Source organism: Punica granatum, chromosome 6 (assembly GCF_007655135.1).
Source record: "Punica granatum isolate Tunisia-2019 chromosome 6, ASM765513v2, whole genome shotgun sequence".
NCBI classification, from domain to species: Eukaryota; Viridiplantae; Streptophyta; class Magnoliopsida; order Myrtales; family Lythraceae; genus Punica; species Punica granatum.
The window spans coordinates 21,107,586-21,127,743 of record NC_045132.1 but is presented as its reverse complement, the minus strand read 5'-3'; the positions used below and the strand labels follow the sequence as shown (position 1 = coordinate 21,127,743).

Genomic DNA, 20,158 nt, shown 5'->3' with positions numbered 1-20,158 from the left:
GATATCTGAATCAGATAATAATTTTCCTAATTATATTCAGATATATATCTCCATTTTACTTTATCATGTTCCCCTCTCTGTCTCTCTCTTCTTTTGGTGGAAACTTCGCATTCCTTATTATCGGCAACTTTGGTTTGACAATGATAGGTGTATCCTCGGTGAGACGTAATCGTATTATAAATGTTTAGTTTTATGGATTGATTGATGAGACATATTACTCTTTGTTATAGATGTATTATGGATTTAATCTAATTCTATATTAACATCTGTTATGCTTAATTGCTGATTATGGATGAGACAATTTTTATTTTATTTAAGGAGATAAAAAAATTTATTTGTTCCAACAAGTACCCAGAACCTGTGAGATAATACAAGTTTCATATATGTTCCTATTCCATGACTCAATAGAATAGAATCCGATTCTAAAATCTTAAACCTGCTCCTTACAAGGTAAAGTCTGGATATAGTGAAAAGACAGGGTATCCGAAATCGATCGCCCCTAGTATTACTCACACAAGGTCCATGTAAAGAGCTATTAAGCATACAATACAGCAAAATATTCCCGAGCTCAATAAAAAAGTCACTTGCAAAACTCGAAGTGTTGTGGTTCCAGTCGATTTTGCGACTTAATAAACCAGATGATTGAGACATGAAAATGTCCGAGATACGAAATAATTTTCCCCCTCGATTCGGATCCAAAGGAATGAACAGAAGCAGTTCAAGTCACATCTACATGCACAACAGATGACACAACACAGTTTTGAGCACAACTCTTGTATAAGAAAATTTTTTCCCGGTGCAAGTAAGGATATAAGGCGGGACGGCTCATTTTCTTTGCAGACATTTTCTCCCCCGGCTCATTTTCATCAAAGACATTTTCTCTTCTGAGAAAGGGTATATATTAACAAAAATTTGCTAACTCTTGGCATGTCCTAGAAAACAAGAAGTTTGAAAGGGCTTTGAGACATGTAACCGCTGTCAGGACCTGCCGATTTCTGAACGAAACAATATGTCAGCTCAGTGTTCTAATGACAAGATGTCAGCCGAAACTTCTCCTTCATGCGGGAAATTAGCTTGAACTTCTCCTCGGCTTCAACCTGCTGCCGGATGTCATTTCTTGATGCTCTGTCGGGGTGGAATCTCAGGAGGGCGCGTTTGTAAGCAGAGTGCACCTGAAAAGAACAGCACCATAATGTTTACTGGCATTCTACAAAACCTAAACTTTCATCTGAAAGCTTGTCCTCTGCACTCCTAAGATAGGAGTAGGACCTCAAAGGGATCCCTCTTTATCTTGATTGTTTCTCCTATAGTAACTAAATACCAATGTCGGATGTCTACTGTTTGCAACCAGAGTTTCACGATTGGACACAGAACAGCCGGACATACAAACTCTGGCTAGTCATGATTCCTCCAAGAACTGGGCAATTCACGAAAGATCCTAAGCAAATCACTGGGTTTTGCTTTGAACCGGTCCCCTTACTCTCAAGTAAATCTAATTCATAATTTTTAGATGATTTTCTATTTCTTCTAAAAATCTTGATAGACACATTTACATTGTACCCACTGTTGAAGTAGTGGAGTCCCAGCCCAGCCAGTAGAAATTCCCAGACGGATTTTGAAAACTATGTCAGCAGTTGTTGGATCGTGGATGGCACAACTTTTTTACACGAATCAGAGTACTCTAGCAGCATCAATTAGAGAAGGTGTACTTGCCTCAAGTGGAACAGAGCTGCTTTCCACGTGGATCCCCAAGCCACGGAGTAATGACGGCATATCAATGCAAGACATTTCCAATTTTGTGAGCTCCTTTCTTATTTCAGCACGTAGTTTCTCTTTCAAGTTCATGTTCTCCTCATCCTGAAATTGAGATTCCATAAACAAAAAACAGAATGCAATTTCAGATTAAGTTGATAGTAAAATCCTAAAATATGCAGATGGACTTCTTTAAGCTGTGATGATCTAGCAAAAATATTTTCTATAAAAACTCTGTTCAGCCTAAACATTTCATTCTCACAGTAGAAAGGGCTTCGACAGATTTGTTATATATAAGATCACAAACCTTCTTTTGTGTCTTCCTCACTTCCTCCACACGTTGCTTTTGCCTCCTTTCCATTTCTAGCATGCGTAGAGTTTCAGCTCTTCTTTTCTTTCGCAACCTCTGGGCTTCTTCAGCCTGCAGAATGTTTTAAAAGAAATTTGATAAGAATTATGAAATAACCTATACAAAGGTCATATGCATCAGTGTGTAACATAACAGGACTCCATGAAGATGTTAAACAAGAACATAAAAAACCAATGGACATTCAATCATCTAAAACCCATTTAAACTGGTCCATTATGCCACCCCGTCAAATTCCAACGAGATAATTCACCGAGAAAGCTACACTTATCAATCATAACGAATGACAACCATATTGCTGCCTAAAAGTATAAAATATCACTTATGCAGAATAGGAAAAGTACATGATATCAAGCAACCTTGCCATAAATTAGAGATACATAGCTAACAGAAGCTAAATACTCGGATGAGAAGCAAGATCATGAGCAAAACCTGTAGTTGCAACTGCTGCTTTCGAGAAGCCCATTCCTCCTCCTGTGCTCGCCTGTATTCATCCGTCTCCTTCAGCTTTTCTCGTCCATTTATAATGCTATCCTGCGTAATAAGCGAACCTTTACCACCCGTTTCCTCATTAGATTTAGTTTTCGATGTTGATGTAACAAATGGGTCCTGATCCTTCATTGAACAAGTTCTCTCCACAAGGTGTTCTGGTTTTCCCCAAGCTGCTTCATGACTCTCTTTGGGATCGCAGTTTGCTGATGACTTTCTCAGAAGATCTCCATCAATCTCACCATTTGTCTCATCTATTTCATCAGATAATCTGGACTTCTGCACTGATTGATCCCCAAGAAGTTCTTCGTTATAGCTAGCAGCTCTCTCATAATGCGTTTCATTTGGAGAAGAACTGTTACTCACATCATGACGATCCCTCAGAACTCTCTCAGGTACATTTGCTTCACCAGGTGCCTGACTCCTATTTAAATCAGGCTCTTTATCATCACAATTTGCTGACACAGGAGAGCGGGGACAAGATGCTCCCGTATTTCTCTCCTCACTTTCCTCAGAACTTTCTCCTGTACAATCATCTTGCTTATCACCTTCCATATTAAACCACCAATATGCATCTTTAGGACTTTGGTCTTCACAATGGAAATCCATACTATTATTGCTCGAATTTCTGTGCTCAGCATGAGCTTGATCTTTATCTCTAAATGTCTCTTCTCCATTTCCATGTACAGGGACAAACTGATCTTGCTCTTTTGTCTCAGATCTCAAGCAAGCATTCTCCTGATCAGGTTGGGAACATCCTCTTTCCCGGAAATCCACATGGTCATCATTATCGTGAGATAGGTTCCCCGCATCTTTGTTGTAAGTTGAAAACGAAGATATTGGGTCTCCAGGACAAAAGTCATCCCTATAGTCTACTCCAACATTAGTGCGAGCACCTCCATGAAAATTGGAAGTGCTAGCCTGGTCCTCTGTGCCATATCTGCAATTAAAACTCCCATGCCTTCGCTTTGAGTAAGCCTTTTCCCACTGCTCACGAAGCTCCTCAAATGAACCTTCCAGCACCTCACAATCGGAACAATCACTTTCAGACAAACCATCCTCTGATTCAGGACTTAACCCATAGCGGTTTCTGCAAGGAGCTTTTCCGGTGCGAGACTTCTGGCACTTTGACAACTTGAATGAAGACTTCTCCGCTTGAAAATTATGAAATTGATTAACACTATCTACATGATTCCCCGAGATGTCTGGCGAGGGAAAGGATCTTTTGCTAGATGTAGCATCACTATCCAACTCACTAACACCTGGATCAGTAAAGCCTGGGTGGTCGACATCACTGTCCTCATCATCAATGCTAATAACCTTATGATATGGAACCTTCCTTTCCTTCCTAGGTGCAGCGGAATCTCGTACCTTGTGCTTGAAAGAATCAGGGACATCAATAATCACTACATCTGGATGATCATCACCATCTACATCAATGACAACAACATTCTCCGGATTCTTCCTATACTTCTTGCAGCCCTTGGGGATCCTCTTCCCAGCACAAGCTCTAGGATGGCAATCATCTCCAGACATTCTCCTGGTCCTCATTTTTTTTCTGCATAAATTTATCAATTAAACATACATATAAGTGCACGAGCAGGGATGAGCCAGAAAATTTGTTCAGGGGGGACAATATAAACGAGTAAATTCAAGTTTTCAATTCCAATAATTTTTTTGGCAAGATACTCTATGTAGGACTAATTTCATATAATTCCCCTAATGAAAAAAAGCCCCAAGCAGAGATTTTGACGAGGGGCCTTTCTTCCTCTCACTGAATTCCACAGCATCGATATCATAACCCGCAATTCGCGAGGAAGAACAACACGAATGCTTTGCAATTGCCAATAAGTCACACCAGTGCTCAATTACTAAGCAAGTGCAGTCGTTCCCTTCGAAATCATAGGGCACAAACGAAGTGAAGAACGCAGGGAATATCCACAGCAAACAGCAATCAGAAGCTTCACTTAGAAAGCTAAACCTCGACCCGTCAGAGGAAATTCGGAGATTCGGGGCCTGGGGCAAAGAATTACTAAACGATCACCATCAGAAGTGAGGATCACAACAAACTGCGATCACAATTCAAGCAACTGCAAGCCCAGGTGATCGGATTCAGACAGAACTGAGGCGCAGAAGAAGTCAACCGTACTCACCTCGAAGCATCGCCACACTCAGAAGCGTAATCAAAGAAGGAACTTGTGCATATTTCAGATCAAAGCATCACCGGTCACCTCACGAGTGCGCTAGGGTTTGACATTTTGGCACCAGAAATTTTCGGGAAGATGTTAAAATCGCAGTTTCGCACGTTATTTCGACTCAGACCGGTGACTGAACGAACCGAGACGGACCAATGGGATTGCACCTTTCCAGGTGGTTTTTTTTGTCACTACTTTTTTTTTCCGAATGTGCACCTTTATATCTGAAAATTTAAAGAATAACGAACAATTCAGTCGAGTTAGGCAGGTCCATTAAGAGTTAAAACTGTACCAATGAATCCGATAATGTTTGACTCGATTTTTTTTCCTTTTATTTTAGCTTTTTCTTACTTGACCATAGGCCTCGAAGCAGTGTTATCAAAATCGAACCGGATGATAAACCAAAAATGGTATGGATTCATGGATTTATATGGGTTCAATCACGGGTTCGATAGGCCAGACCGCACGTTTAATTAAAATAAAATAAGTATCCATATTATTAAAAAAAATTATGGTAATTAAGATAGAAGTACGATAATTTCAAAGAAATATAAGGATAATGTAAAAAAAATGTTTATATTTAATATTTCTTAGTCCTAAATAAATATTGGATTTTAATAAGTACTTAAAAGTATAGTTAAAAGAAGAACAAGGTAGTAATGGCTTGATTGATAGAAGAACTAAATAAGAAACCTTACACAACCTAACAATTTTTGCATTAAAAGAACTAAATAAAAAACCTATAAAATCCATAAAACACGCCGATTCAATGGAATTTTTTCTCAAAAATCGACCGGTTCAATGGGTCTGACGGTTCAACTCTGCAATTTGAATTTTTAGGCAGATCGGACCGGATATGGTGTCGGTTCCTAGTCTGACATATCAAACCGGCTAGTCCGGTCCAGTACGATTCTGATAACAATGCCTCGAAGTCTTTCTTTGTTCGACAACGACTAGAAATATTAATTAGATATATGCTTTTATTTTTTATTTAAATTTCTTTTTCTTTTTTGCCTAATCATAACATAAATTAATAAGTTTTCCGTGGGATTATTACCTCATATATCCTATGGTTTCAAATATATCATATGTTTTAAAAATTATTCAAAATATCTCATAGTTTACATTTGATTCCAAATCTATCCACTGTTATATTTTCCGTCAATATTTAACGGTGTTACTGACGTGGAACATAAATGGACCCATTCTTACCACCGTGACCCTTTATCGGGATGGATTTGAGAAAAAAAATTAAAATCATGGAATAGATTTGAGAAAAAATTAAAATCATGAAATATGTTTGAAGCCTACTTACATTTCATTAATGGATAAATTGATAGCGGCATAGATTTGGAATCAAACGTAACTATGAGATATTTTGAGTAATTTTTAAAGTAGAAGATAGATATGAGAATTCGGTGAAATTATATGATATATTGGGGTAATAACCTCAGTTTTCCCTAGGAGGAATACAAATGCTATTTTGATTCTCTCATAAGGCAACAACAACGACTTGGCATTCGAGGAAAGTCTCCACACATTTATCGGCATAAATAACTGGCCATATATAACATTCGAGATTGGAATCCCAAGTTCATTAAATGCATTCTCTCATCATGTTACGTTAGAAACCTTGATGCCAGATTTACGAACTCGCCAGGACATTGAACTTTAATAAGTATAACTTGGCATATGTGTATATACGGGCTCTATGATCTCGGGGACGGGTCCATATTGGGAAATTACTTTAAATTCAACCAAAGAAAAATATTAACGGATTTAACGGATAAAAACATTCGATCCTAACTGGTAAACTAAACAGAATATGAAAATATAATATTCTTATATCTGCACCCACACGCTATATATCTATAATCCAAACCATATCCTACTCACATATCAATAAATGCGCAGGAATCCTATTCCAGTCAGATTGCTTCCTATATCCATAAGAACTATAAATAGGTGGTAGCATCCATACAATTCTTCACTTTCACCTGCGCAAGTATATCGTTCAATTCATTCTGTCATGGACCCGGCTTGTGCTTTCTACGGTTTGCCAACTGATGAGGAGTTCTTCCAGGCCCTCGTAGCACTGAATGACCCATGGCTGGAATTCTTGATAGATCTGAGAAAATCGAGCTATCGCCAGTTGGAGGAAATCGAACTCCGGTGGTCAAAAATTAAACTTGTCATGGATACCCTGGTGGAAATAGAAGAAAAGGCAAGGACTCTTGGGCATGGCATCGAAGATTTGAAGCGACTAAGGGAGACGACTGGAGAGCTAAGATAGCGGCAAAACATATATATTGGGTACTAAGATTCTCCGAGTCGGAACAATGTTTTCTCGTGTCGTTTGTTAAGTGTTATTTGCATGGGTTTATAGGGACAATCAAATATATGAGAAGCCATTATTAGTCATACTTAAGGTTTGCAAGAGTTGGTCCCTTCGTTTATTTATTGATTTTATTTTGTTATATATCATCAGTATTTACTTGTTGCACACATCATATATAGGTTATGCATGGTCTACTCATGCGCGGTATATTGTATATGGTAACTCGTATATTTATCCGGACCAGGCCAGTATATAATTTGCTCAATTGATATTGCTGGCGGCTGGCCGCTAGGTCTGGTCCAGAAAAATGTTAAGTTCCGCATAATGTTAAAACTCTTGAAAACCAGTCTTAACTAGGGGCTTTCTTAACCGAGAAAAATGTTAAGTACTAAACAAAGCGTGTAAAACTGCAGTAACTTCCTATTTTTTGGATTCAAACTTTATATAATATATAATATAAATAGAAGAAAACTCGAAACACACAAACTCCTCAAAAAAAAACAACTAAATTGAAATACATAAATTTTCACCCAGAGACGAACATATATATATATATATATAGGGGGAAAAAAACAACTTTCAACTTCTAAGATTACGGATATGGAAGCATAATATATTTCTTTTTTTTTTTGGTGAAATTTCAAAATATCCAATATCAAGAGGGAAACCGAAGGCATGACATAATAAGTTTTAAGAGCTCTCTATCTCATCTATTTTCATCCGACATTAAGTTCGGCACGTTTAATTGTTTGAAATCCGTTCGATCTGGCAGCATTTTATCTTCCATGGACTCGACTGTGCCTTCTTATGATGATCTGCACACCGATGAAGACTTCCTCGAGATAATAACTGCTGAAGGTTTATGTGGAACTCTTGTTTCTGTATTTATTTATTCTTCTTTTTATTTCTCAATTCTGCTATATATTGATGAGCTGTGGCTTGTTTTGGGAACATTGATGCGCAGCAATTCGGTATAGATCGTTGATGCATAATAATGTGGTTTTATTTTTATTTTTTTCAGTGTGTACCCTGGTATCCAGAAACCCAATGGGTTCTGACTAATCAAGTCGGGAGATCGAGCATTAAATGTTATTATCCCTCCCAACAAATGCGCTTTCCGGGATTCGAACTTGTGTTCTCCTCCTTGCAGGGGTGAACTACTTGCCACTCAACTAACACTTTTGTTGGTTAATGTGGTTTAATTGGATTATACTTCTTTGAAAGACTCTAATTTGTTACTCAAATTGTTACCCCGTCCCGTTAATTTTGGTACTTGTAAAGGAAAACCATCCGGATATTAGCAAATGATTAATGCAATCTGCTAGATGGAAAGACGGTCTCCTGTCCCCATTATAAATGCGTTCATAGATCCTGTCGAAGATAATGGATTTAAGATTCTGAAGATGGTGTATACTGATGGATCCATGTTTTTACTTATGATCTTATCGAGCCTGATAAATTGCTAATCGACCAATCGACTAGACGATTGACTGGACGTTGGAAGCTGATTGATATATCCACGAAAGAGAGGCTAATTTCAGTAATTCCCAGAAGATGACGATTTTGTAAATCAGCCAAGGAAGGACACAGAAGGCAGATGTGCTAGCTAGTAGAATATACATATAGAAGAGAAATGACAGCCATTAATCGAAAGCTATACATCAAACCCGAACAAGATAGCTGCATATCTGCGTTAATAAGATTCTGCATCAAGAGTTTCCGACCTGTACTCAGCGAGATGTACTACTATCCGTCAAAGAAGGCGGCATGATCACGAGCGGAGAAAGCAGAGGGATCGGATCTTTCCCGGCATAGAACGAGGCTGACGCCTCATTTGCTCCCGAACCTGAAGATGTCAAGGATGAGGAGGCAGATGAATCGATACTGAAACAGCCCAGATTATGATTTGACCCGTTGTTGAGATTCAGGGGACACGGGGCTCGTCTCTGCAGTCGGGTCGGAGTCGGAGGTAGTCTCCTGCACGTGTGCTCGTCTCGGTGAAGAAGATAGGTTCGGAACCCGGGGAACTCCGTACCCGACTCTTGCTCCATGGTGCCGTTCTCTCTATCTCCTCCTCCTGAGAAGATTTTAGGAAGTTAAGAATCAAAGATTGGGACCATATGCTTTTAATGGATCTGAGAACAGGGCATTTATTATCAATATATCTATATATAATGTTTATTTATTTATTCATTTATTTAAGCCCGGATTTAAAATCAATTCAAACAACTAATCTATATTATTGATTATAAAAAGAGTGCAGTGCATACACACGTTTTGCATGGTAACCAAGAAATTTTAAATTTGATACTCATTGTGAAGTTATCTTTGCTCATTTATTAGATATATTAAAATTTTTATTTTATTGTATCAAATACATGAATTTCCTTTGTAGCCGAAAAAATTTATCTAATTGATTTATCCACTAAAATCAGCTTTATTTTTTGTGACTTGTCAAATGCCGAATATACTTTCATATCTGTAACTTCCAATAAACAGATTGTACTTAGACGACGTTGACATATGTAAGGAGCCCAACTTTTGCCGACCATCGGTACGTGTACGTCTTTTAGTGAGTTATTAATATCCGTATGTCGTAAAAATATATCTCAAATCTCGCTAGATATTGGAATCTAATTTGGTCGATAGGGTTTTGTAATATAGTGATTATTATTATCGAGTTGAATTACTATTTACCCAAATTATAATCAGGACGACCATCGTTTCTCTTTGGGTGCCATATTATAGTTCTAGTTCGTAATATTTAATCGTCCAATATTTCCTGTGTTATTGATGAACTCAGAATATCTAAAAATTTTCGAAATGTAGATATGGATCGATTTGAATTATCTCTTGAAACCCCGCGCTATCCAAACCATGTCATATACTCAAATCTCTAAAGTGGATAGGAATCGGATTGCAGAGAGAATTGCTATTGATCTATAACCTCCTATAAACAGTCGGTAGCATGCGCCTGATGATCATTATCCCGTTTCATCGATTTTCACCGTCAATTGAAGTGCTCTTTCAGGCGCCCATAGCTATGGACGAACTCTTGCTGCCGCCGATGCTGATGTCCCAAACAACCCATGATGAAGAGTTCTTCCAGGAACTCATAGCCATGGACGAGTTCTTACTGCCACCACCGATGCCCCAACAAACCAATGGAGAGCTCTTCCAGGAGCTCGTAGCCATGGAAGAGCTGTTGCTGCCACCGTGGCCCCTACCAACTGATGAAGAGTTCTCCCAGGCGCTCGTAGCAGCGGACGAGCTGTTGCTGCCACCGTTGCCCCTACCAACTGATGAAGAGTTCTTCCAGGCGCTCGTGGCAGCGGACGAGCTGTTGCTGCCACCGTTGCCCCTACCAACTGATGAAGAGTTCTTTCAGGCACTCGTAGCCGCGCATGAGCCGTTGCCAGCACCGTCCACCCCGGTAGAGGAGGTGGCTCTTGAAAGCTTGAATCATCTCTTAGATGTTCTTATTTTGCAACAGCCAAATCTCGGCATTCTCATGGAGACGTTGGAGGATATATTCAGACGCATGGAGGACTAAAAAAGTGGCCAGAGAAACTAAATTAAAGCCACCTCACGACGTACATATCAAGATTCTTCGAAGATAAAACAATTTTGTCCAATTCCATTGTTTCTTTTTTCGGTATGATACGGGGCGAATGGTAATATATACCATGTTACAACATTCTTGTTTTTATCTAGACAATAATATCCTAAGAATCCGTTTTTTAACATTAAACAGAGTGTAGCGCAATGACACTTATCTTCCTCTAGTAACCAAGTAATTCTAAGTTCGATACTTATTGTAAGACTACCTGTGCTACTTTATTAGCTATTAAAATTTCTATTTCATTGTATTAAACTCACGAACCTCCTTTTTAACCGAAAAGAATCCATTTCAACTTTTTTTTATTAAAGCCTTTTATCATCAAATTTATTGTTTGAATTTTTCCTTTATTTTCGCTGAGGTGGCACACGTTAAACTAACGTGACACCTTATAAATTAGAAAAGCAAAATAAAATTCAGGAAAACTATAAAATTGTAAAATAAATAAAATTAAGATAACAAAAAGAGAAAATAAAATAAATTGGAAATTAAATTTTAAAAAGAAATCCTTCAGAATTTGTTCTGTCGCCATTTCAATTTTAATTCTTGAAAAAATTTAACTCAGTACGTCTTATCAAGATAATTAACGCAATCTACAGAATCGGTGGACGCAGTTCCGTGATGGCATACAAAGTGTGGTATGTATCATTTGTAGATATTATATATGATTCGAGAATAAGAATATCAAAGTATACGGATATAGACGGGATATCATTATTATCGTGCACCGCAGATAACATTACTATGTATATTTATCAGGAAAAAAATAAAAAAGAAAAAGATTTCAACTATATACTGACCTAAATCGTCATTGTAATATATTATACCCAAAACAAACTGAAAAATAAATCACCAAATTTAAAGAACTATTTCAAATAAGGATTAATTAAATCCGATGAATAGATTTTATTTTATTTTTGGTAATTGATGAATAGATTTAATTTGCCATCTGAGTGATCAGCACATTTCATGTGGGAGACGGCACCGCTGTTGCTGTTACTGCACGAAACATGATTCCTTGCTTTCACGTGAGAGAAGAATCAATTCATTCACACATTCAATTTTGCCCCAAAAAAAAAGAAAAAAAAGCCAGTGGTTAATCTAAGCTTTTAGGCCAATCCTAGCTTAGATTATCTTATTCAGATCCGTTGTCATATCACTTAAGCATAATTCAGGTATATACACCGATGTAGTCCAGACGAGTCTTAGTGATGATTAACTTTCTATGAGTTCGGGTAATATAACCCGATAATTTTATTGTGGAGCGACTCGTTCTCGATACATAATTGGAATTTTTTTTTTCAATTTTGTCCATGGATTTTTCCTACGTCTCTTCGTCTTTTTTAACACTCTATACCTAGTCTAAATCCATCGGAATCCTTTATAAATTAAAATTAAAATAAACCAAAACTAAGATAAGATCGTTAATAAGATTTACCTATATATAATGTAGTGAATATTATTAAAATTTGCCGACTACGTGTTGACTGTTGACCGGTCAAAGCATATTCTTCCGATTCTTCGCAGCACCATGTCCTTTGCCTAATAATATGGCCTGTTGATTAATTGAGTGCCAATTGAAGATGCCAAACTAATTATCCACAGGCTAATTTCCAATTTCTTGTCTTGCTATTAGGAAATCAAGAGAAGATGGTCCTAGTTTGCAGTAGACAGTTCCAACATGGAAAATTTATAATATTCTCTGTATACCTTTCAAATCGATCCTATTACTTTTCACATCGACATTACCTTTCATACAATATGATCATATTACAAAAACCTCAGTGTGCCATGTGCGGTCCGAGTCAGTTGATGAAAAGCAATTTTTCTTATTCATATAGATCAAACATATTCATCGAAAAACAAAAATATTCTATTGCGTTTATTTCACACATCAACCAAGAAGCAAGATGGTTACCGATCAATGTGCTCTTTCCGATCGACTATTTCAATTCAGTTTGATATCTGTGTATTAGCCTATAAATTTGAAGGAAAAGTTCTGGTATATGACATTCTTCTCAAACCATTTGTCGATGACTACTAGACGTCGCTCTCAGTTTCGCCACTCTTTTCTTCACTGCTACTCATGTCGAATCAGCAGAGCCGAAGCACCCCACACATGGCATATCTGTAATTTTATAGAAAGTTAGGGGCAGTTTCATTAAGTGAGTGAGTCCGCAGATTTTCCTCCGAAAATTTTTAGAGGAAAAATCATTATGACAAAAACATATATATATATATATATATATATATATATAATTACGCCAAATAACTGACCGATATTATTGTCCTCAACTCAACAACCAATTTTGGGGTCCGCCGGCAGTGGTCTATTTAAAACCCAATATACCAATGGGAACTACACATCACTTTCTAACAATGATGTCAGAAGAAATCATATCCAATCTTTTGTTAATTAATTAAGGCTTTGACCAATTGAATTCTTCCCAACATATCATATCGGCCGCCACCTAAATTTTCCCATCCATTGGCTTCTTCAGCAGCATATGGCACTCTCAATTTGGTAACGTTCACCTAACTTTTGGGAATTGAGATTGGCCCACATTATCACTACATCGTACCAAACGGTATGGCAGAAACTAAAGGACTCCATTCAATTCATGAAGAGGAGAACAGGTTCGACCCATGTGCGTTCGGCGCAGGATCGGGCTTCCTTCTTTGTTTTTGTGCCCTCCAACGTTTAGTTGGATGCACCAATGAACAAATTACAAGTTCAGAGAGTAGAAAAGACGGGAATGATCATGTATTTACAAGATTATCCCAGACCTACGTTGAGAGTGCGATCACATAAATGAATCGCTCGTTTCCTAGATAATTTGAACCAGAGACTCAGTCATACTACCTAAAGGGTATACGTACAAGAGTGGGACTAGGCTAAGGTGACTTCCTCAGGAGTAGGACCTGACCAAGCCGAAATTGACAAAGGACCTCGACTTGAAGAGACCACCGAAGAGGAACCTAGTGGTAGATTCCTGAGCGACAGCCTTGGAATCCTCAAGGCCGCCTTTCACCTTTAGGATCGTCTGCCCAATCACCTGCCTGATCGAGTCAATGGTCTTGGCGTCCACCGGATACCCCGAAGCATCCCGGACATAGAATGTGTTGATGGCTTTCCCATCTTTTGTCGTCACCTCCGCTCTCATGACGGTGAGACTGTTCTCTCGGAATATGCGGGTTACATCAGACAAGAGACCGACCCGGTCAGTTGTGCACAGCTCGAGCTTCAGGCCCTGAGACAATGCACAGATTTGTGAGCGGAAACAATCACTGAAAGAATCCAACTGAAATGAACACCATCAAACTGTCTAGGTTCGTAGATTCTTCACTAAATCAGCTGAAGAAGGATTCCCTCAGTTGTTAGACCGGGTTAGTTACGGAAATAAAGTGTCTTAGGATACATAAAACTCGATGCAGGACCTGCAACAATCGAAGGTTGTGATTGATCTAGTCTGCAAAATCTTGTTTAGGCTTGGTATATGCAAGAATCTTCTCTGAGGCAAGGACATTGAATCAACACTTTCACATAGTGATGTTCGTAAAATGAAACCTGCTCACATACCTCGGAGACTCGCCTCTCGATGGCGGCTTCGAGGCACTGTATCATTCTCTGCCTCTCTGCATCGGAGTTCACGGGGGATCCATCTAGATGCCGGATGTAATAATCCTGCAGAGCCAAAAAACATTGAGCAAGAAAGAAAATATCCATCAATTTTCGACAAGTAACTGAAAAGCATTCATCGGATCCGCAATAGGAAGTAGCATGAGTTTACCTGATAGGCCTCCGGTCCTTCGGCGTTGATATTTGCATGAAAAACCACATACTGCATATCGGTCAAAGTGCACACTGTGTCGAAGAGAAGCTTTGGCCGGTCCTTACTCCTTATCGTGACCACAGAATAGTCCTTGTCATACCAATTCACGACCTCAACCATCGGCCTCTGCTTCTCATCCTCTGATGCCTCAGCCATCTCATAGCCTGGCGCCCGCTCGTAGTCCCGGTCAGCGAACATCATCTGGTGGAGCCGCCTCGCAGTATGAGTTGTCTGCTTATGTGACACCACAGTCTTGGCAGCACGCCTGGAACTGTTGCTTCCCTTGAGGACATGGCAAAGCAGCTCCTTGATCCTCGAGAGCCTCTCCAGGTCGGTGATGGGAGCGTTGGTTTCCCTGTCGGTCACGTGCATAACCGCAGCAGCCCGTGTGTTGTGGGTCCAGACCTCGGCCCCCACAACATTGCAGTTGAGATGGGTTAAGACAGCGCTCACTTCTGAGAGTAGGCCAGGCCTGTCGCTCCCCGTCAGCTCGATCACAGTGTGGTCCATCTTGGGCGTGACCCCAACCGACCTCATCGAGGATGTGAAACACGATTCAGGTCCAAGAGACTGGATTAGCAGACCAGTACAAGTGTTAGGTTCGACATAGAAATGTTCAAAGAGAAAAGGAAGAATAATTTTGTGATTAGGAATCACCTTATGAATGTAATCCAGAACCTCTTCATCAGTGATCTTGTTCCCATCCTGATCAGTAACATTGAACACTGTTGGGGAAAGAAACCAACCGATTAATGAACCCAACAGATCTACCACGGAAAGCGAATCTTAACCAAAGAGCGAAACAGCATAAAATGGGGAAAATGAATGGAGAAAGAATTAGTTATACCATCCATGAACCATCCACCATCAGAGGAGATGTAGGCTTTGGTGATGATAAGGTTGAGATCAGTGAGGACCTGCACAACTTCCAGAAGTATTCCATGCTTGTTTGCACTGTCCACCTGCAAGGAATGGCCCCCAAACAAGTCACTATACAGAGAACACAATCCGTCGGTGGACCAGGAAGAGCTAACGGACGAGCACATACCCTTACGACTGTGGCATTTTTGCAGGAATCATTATCAATCACAACCCTGAGGAAAGAATCACATAGATTAGTTGATATACAAACACGAAACGGGCAAAGAGAGCCCACGAAAGGCTTTACCTGGGGGGGTTCATTCTCCTGATGAGCTTCTCGTATTCATCATCCATGTTTGGTGAAAAGCACATGTTAATCTCTGAAAATAAACGGAGGAGGAGGATTAGATTTATTCAGCAAAAGGACACCAAAACGAGGGAGATGGCCATTTTTGGACATCCTTTTAGAAACTTCCCCCCGACCCAGAAGAATCTGAGGTTATTGGAATCAGGCTCAGATTCTCTCTAGCATTCCCCCCGACATCACAAATCTTCCATTAAAACTTGAAACATAAACAGAGCCCAGCTGAAAGGACAGCAGGCAACAACAAGGCACTGAAATCATGAGAGAAACAGAGCAAATCGAAGCGGAAGTACAGAGCACGAGAAAAACACAGAGAGAGAGAGAGCAACACCCACCCATTATCAGATTCTTGAGCTGCTCCTGGTAAAGGGTATCTCTCCTCCTTTTCTTTGGGTCTCTCAAGAAACTATAAAAACTGTTACTTTGGGTGTTTTTATGCGTGCGTGTATATATAGTGTTGTATACACACTCTGGGCCAATTGCCAGAGCTCTCTCTCTCTGTCTCTCTCTCTTCTGTGCCTCTCTCCCTCTTTCCCCCAACTCTCGCAGAGACAGAGGAGATGAAATGTTTGTATATTCACCGTATACGGACGCAGAGATACATACGATACGGTGGTGATTGTCTTACCTTAAAAGAACAGCACCACACAGCCCCCCCAAAACTCTCCCAAATCAGACCAACCCCCGACACGATATTCCAAAACCTGCGACTCCCTCTGCCTCCTCTCTCTCTCTCTCTCTCTCTCTCTCTCTCTCTCTCTCTCTCTAAAGCATCTCTGCACCACGTTTCTGTCTCTAACACGCCCTCTCCATTTTTTAAACTCTCTCTCTCTCTCGGGGTGTCTCTGTGAGATGGATGGTGCTTCTGTCTTGTCAAGTCTCTGTTTCGTCCTCTGCGGTACTTAGGGAGGAGGGAAGACAAAGACCCCCAAGGCTGGGAGGGGGAGGGCCTGCGGCTGCAGGCGCGTGTTAAGAACGGTCAAAGTAGATGAGTAATAATCACTCAGTATTTGTTGATGATGGGAGGGGAATGGTGTTAAATTGCACCGGGTAGAGGGCTAAAATGTAATTTGGTTAATTCTTTTGGGGGGTTAAGTGTAATTACGAGGACTAATTACGGGATCACGTGTTTACGGGGGTGGGAGTAATCTCCTGCAAATGGGGAGAGGAGGAGAGCCAATGGATTGATGGCTATTGGCACTTTCAATTGGAGATTCTGTGGTCAATGACTCGATAGCTATAGGAGTCCTAGACGTCTAAAATGTTAATTAATCAAGTGAATTAATTAATTAATTGATTGATTGATTGATGAGTCATGAGGTGGGCGGGTAATAAATTTTTGGTCAATTTGACATTTCATCGGGTTGTACTTTTATATGATAGTGGATGTCAATTTTTAGAGCAAGACAAAGGAAAGTGTGGTCATTTGATTAATCGGAAAATTTTACTGCACAGAAAAGAAGAAGAATATAGTGTAGAAACACGTCACTATTTGGTAATCGAGAAATTTTAAATTTAATTATCATCATTGAAATTACTTATATCTCTCACCATCTAAACGGACTCTTAAGTACTGCACACTTCAATTAATGTGTCCCTGAGGCATAAGCTCTCACTTGTGTACAGATAGCGAACTATGATGCTCTATACTTATTTCTTAAACTGCATAATCAAAAGAAATCATTGAAGATTTTGATCCGCTAATATAATTTCTAAGTTGAAATTTTCGTCTTCGATTTCACCAAATAAAATGATCCTTTTGTCTCTCGACCAAGGGCAATTGCATCATCATTTCTACATACTTTTCTTTTGCTGAATTTTCTAGATATATATTTTCTAACATGGTGTGCTCGCGTTGTTTCTTCGAGTTCGCAAAACTGGCTTTTTCAACATGATACTGCACATTTTCTATGAGATCAAGAGTTGATATCAAGAGCTCGCAATTAACCTAAATGTAGATTTATCGATCGATAGGGTCTCAAGCTCAAGTCCACCGCAATTAAATGAGTTTACCTATCCCAAAAAAAAAACAAAAATCAACGAAAAGGGGTAAAAAAATATTAAGCAGCCGCCAGACTTTAATATTAGGAATATATTATGGGGACCTACTCTAATCCACTCAATTTTTTATATTAATTTTAACTAAATTACAGTTAGAATCAAATCTTGCATGCATAGAGCCCCCCCACATGGCTAATATATGTAGCCTTGGTCAATGTTTAGCGCGCCCATGCACGCGCGTGTCTTACGGTGCATGCTTTGGCTCACGGCCTCGGCGCTTGGTCCTAACCTAACCATATTCCTAAATATCCCTCTCTCTTCAAGCATCCGCCCAAATAAAAAGCCCGTAATTCCCCCCCAAAAAAAAGTGCCCGTAATTAACTCCTCAATCTCAGTCACACGTTTTCATGCTTTAACATTCTTTGGTACGATAAATCAGTAAGATGATGATGAGATGATATTATCGAAGTTTTGGGAGCGCTAGGTTTATTTTCATTTACCGTTATAATTGAATATGTTCATTCATCGACATACCGAATAGATGATTACACAATTTATTTGATAGGCGAGATATTCGCACCAGAAGAGCATTCATGATCTGCGTGGACCTAGTCAGTTACCAAAATGATCCTTTACATAAATTTTATTAAGTACGTAAGTTTATGTTTTTCTCTTTTTTATCATAAATGTGTATATATATATATATGTGTGTGTAATTTTTAAATTAAAAAGAAAAAATTTAGGTGTAGTAGCAGAAGACGCTGGTTCGAAATCACAAGGTTTAGGGTTTGATCTTCACTGATGAGTCTTATATGTTCATTTATTTCGTTTTATTTCCTATTCTTATACTAGTTATATCTATGTGGATCTCTTATTGTCGAAAATAATTTAATTTAGCGGGAGAACCGAAGGAGAGTTAGCCCATAGCCTATACCTTCAAGAGAGGGGGACAAGATAAAATTTTTCGGTCAAGTGGTTGGACTTGGGGGAAGGATAACATGCAAAGGTTTGACCGATGGAGAAAAGATCACCCGGCAGATTTTCCTTCTTCGGCGTGGAGACATGTACTCCCCCATTTTTTATACTGAGGCTCCGAGTTCCCAATCAGAACGCCACTCTCAGTTAACGATGGTATCATTATCTTATCAGCTGAGACGACTAATCCTGCTTGAGTATCGGTTTGCTCCTGATCATAAGAAGGGAAAAATTTTTAATCATTCTCTATGTTATAGAGATCAAGAATCCCTCATGAAAATTATTGTTAAAAAAGATTGGGTATATAAGAAAAATAAGTGCTATCATTTATCAGTTTAAGTTCCGACCGTATTATCAGTTTAAGTTGAAGCTCGTTGGTTTAAACGTGGGAGTATCGACTAAATAAAACCAAACACGTTGAAATTTTGTTTGTATAAAATATGTGCATGCACGTATATGTAGTTTTCTGTGTTTGCCTCTTGGGACCAATTTAGAGTCACGCTCCAAACACGACGTACAAAGATAACATATGGTGTGAGAAAAAATGGTCATCGCCATTTATTATTCTAAACTTTTGGAGTTGCTAATTTGTGCATTTAAGTGGCGATCAGCTCGATAGAAGGTGCAGATTCTTACGACATCGTAAAATTCAAAGTTGGCATCGTATATATTACGACATTGTTGTAAGGCTAATCATTGAAATCATTTTTCTTGAACTAAAACTTTACACAATGGTGGTTGCTAAAGAATTTGTATCCGAAATACATGGAATTCTCGTATTACGATGAGATTACAATCGTGAGATCTACATTTTATCTCTATAAAAATAAATTATATATTATATTATTACCCATATTTTCAGTAATCCAACATATTTATCATACAAAAAAATCTCACGTTTCAACTTTCTATTCAAGAAAAATATGCCATAACTAAATTTTCCATACAATCTTCCATTACATGTAATCTAGCGTTTTTGTTTTTGCTAACCCGGGGTGTCCAGGCTTTGCCCGACTAATCCCCGGGGCTTCGTGAACCCCCGGCAACGCACGGAGCGAGTAATCGCGTCAAAGGCGCTCCGGTGGCTCCAAGGGGTTTCGAACCCGGGATCGGGTAGATACTGGAGCTCCTCCTTAACCACTATGTCAAACCCCTTGAAATTACATATAATCTAATGTTACTCAAACTAAACACCCTCTCATATGAAGAATAAAAAATGACACATAATTACCAAAAAATTAATGATAATTATGAAAATGTCAGGCCATTGATCTCTCTGTTATGAAAAATTACAGAGACCCATTCCCAATGGATATGAAAGACATGTGAAGTGGGTGGTATGCACTAAAGAATCAGTGGCCTTG

General features: G+C 39.1%; 3 protein-coding genes across 7 annotated transcripts; all 3 read right to left on the bottom strand.

The window, feature by feature from the left end:
- Positions 1 to 523: 523 nt before the first annotated feature.
- LOC116211300 lies at positions 524 to 4,942 on the bottom strand. The gene is made up of 5 exons (XM_031545619.1): positions 4,762 to 4,942; positions 2,552 to 4,166; positions 2,060 to 2,173; positions 1,714 to 1,857; positions 524 to 1,172 (listed from the first exon to the last, which is right to left on the bottom strand). Exons 2-5 carry the CDS (start codon positions 4,157 to 4,159, stop codon positions 1,026 to 1,028), a joined length of 2,013 nt encoding a protein of 670 aa, XP_031401479.1. The 5' UTR covers positions 4,160 to 4,166; positions 4,762 to 4,942; the 3' UTR covers positions 524 to 1,025.
- A 3,929-nt stretch (positions 4,943 to 8,871) lies between these two features.
- Positions 8,872 to 9,192, bottom strand: LOC116212245. Its single transcript, XM_031546812.1, has one exon. The coding sequence runs from the start codon at positions 9,190 to 9,192 to the stop codon at positions 8,872 to 8,874; it is 321 nt and encodes a 106-aa protein (XP_031402672.1).
- A 4,157-nt stretch (positions 9,193 to 13,349) lies between these two features.
- On the bottom strand, positions 13,350 to 16,735 carry LOC116212522 (ACT domain-containing protein ACR4). 5 transcript variants are annotated; one of them, XM_031547180.1, is made up of 8 exons: positions 16,154 to 16,728; positions 15,762 to 16,040; positions 15,642 to 15,687; positions 15,441 to 15,555; positions 15,251 to 15,318; positions 14,552 to 15,163; positions 14,341 to 14,445; positions 13,350 to 14,011 (listed from the first exon to the last, which is right to left on the bottom strand). In XM_031547180.1, exons 2-8 carry the CDS (start codon positions 15,824 to 15,826, stop codon positions 13,670 to 13,672), a joined length of 1,353 nt encoding a protein of 450 aa, XP_031403040.1. In that variant the 5' UTR covers positions 15,827 to 16,040; positions 16,154 to 16,728; the 3' UTR covers positions 13,350 to 13,669. The 5 variants fall into 5 exon arrangements, with proteins under 5 accessions (XP_031403040.1, XP_031403039.1, XP_031403037.1 ...); XM_031547179.1 differs by having other exon boundaries at positions 15,762 to 15,834; positions 16,154 to 16,727; XM_031547177.1 differs by having other exon boundaries at positions 14,552 to 15,318; positions 16,154 to 16,735.
- Between the last annotated feature and the right edge of the window lie 3,423 nt (positions 16,736 to 20,158).

Bases quoted from the DNA above. Each gene is read 5' to 3' on its own strand.
- LOC116211300 (XM_031545619.1), bottom strand. From the start codon at position 4,159: ATGAGGACCAGGAGAATGTCTGGAGATGATTGCCATCCTAGAGCTTGT. The intron at 2,174-2,551 runs GTTTTGCTCATG...AACATTCTGCAG, and splicing joins AGCAGCAGTTGCAACTACAG to GCTGAAGAAGCCCAGAGGTT. The intron at 1,858-2,059 runs GTTTGTGATCTT...TCTCAATTTCAG, and splicing joins TGAGGAAGACACAAAAGAAG to GATGAGGAGAACATGAACTT.
- LOC116212522 (XM_031547176.1), bottom strand. The intron at 15,319-15,440 runs GTATAACTAATT...TTTCCCCAACAG, and splicing joins TGGTGGATGGTTCATGGATG to TGTTCAATGTTACTGATCAG. The intron at 14,012-14,340 runs GTATGTGAGCAG...GCATTGTCTCAG, and splicing joins TCGAGAGGCGAGTCTCCGAG to GGCCTGAAGCTCGAGCTGTG.
- LOC116212245 (XM_031546812.1), bottom strand. From the start codon at position 9,192: ATGGAGCAAGAGTCGGGTACGGAGTTCCCCGGGTTCCGAACCTATCTT.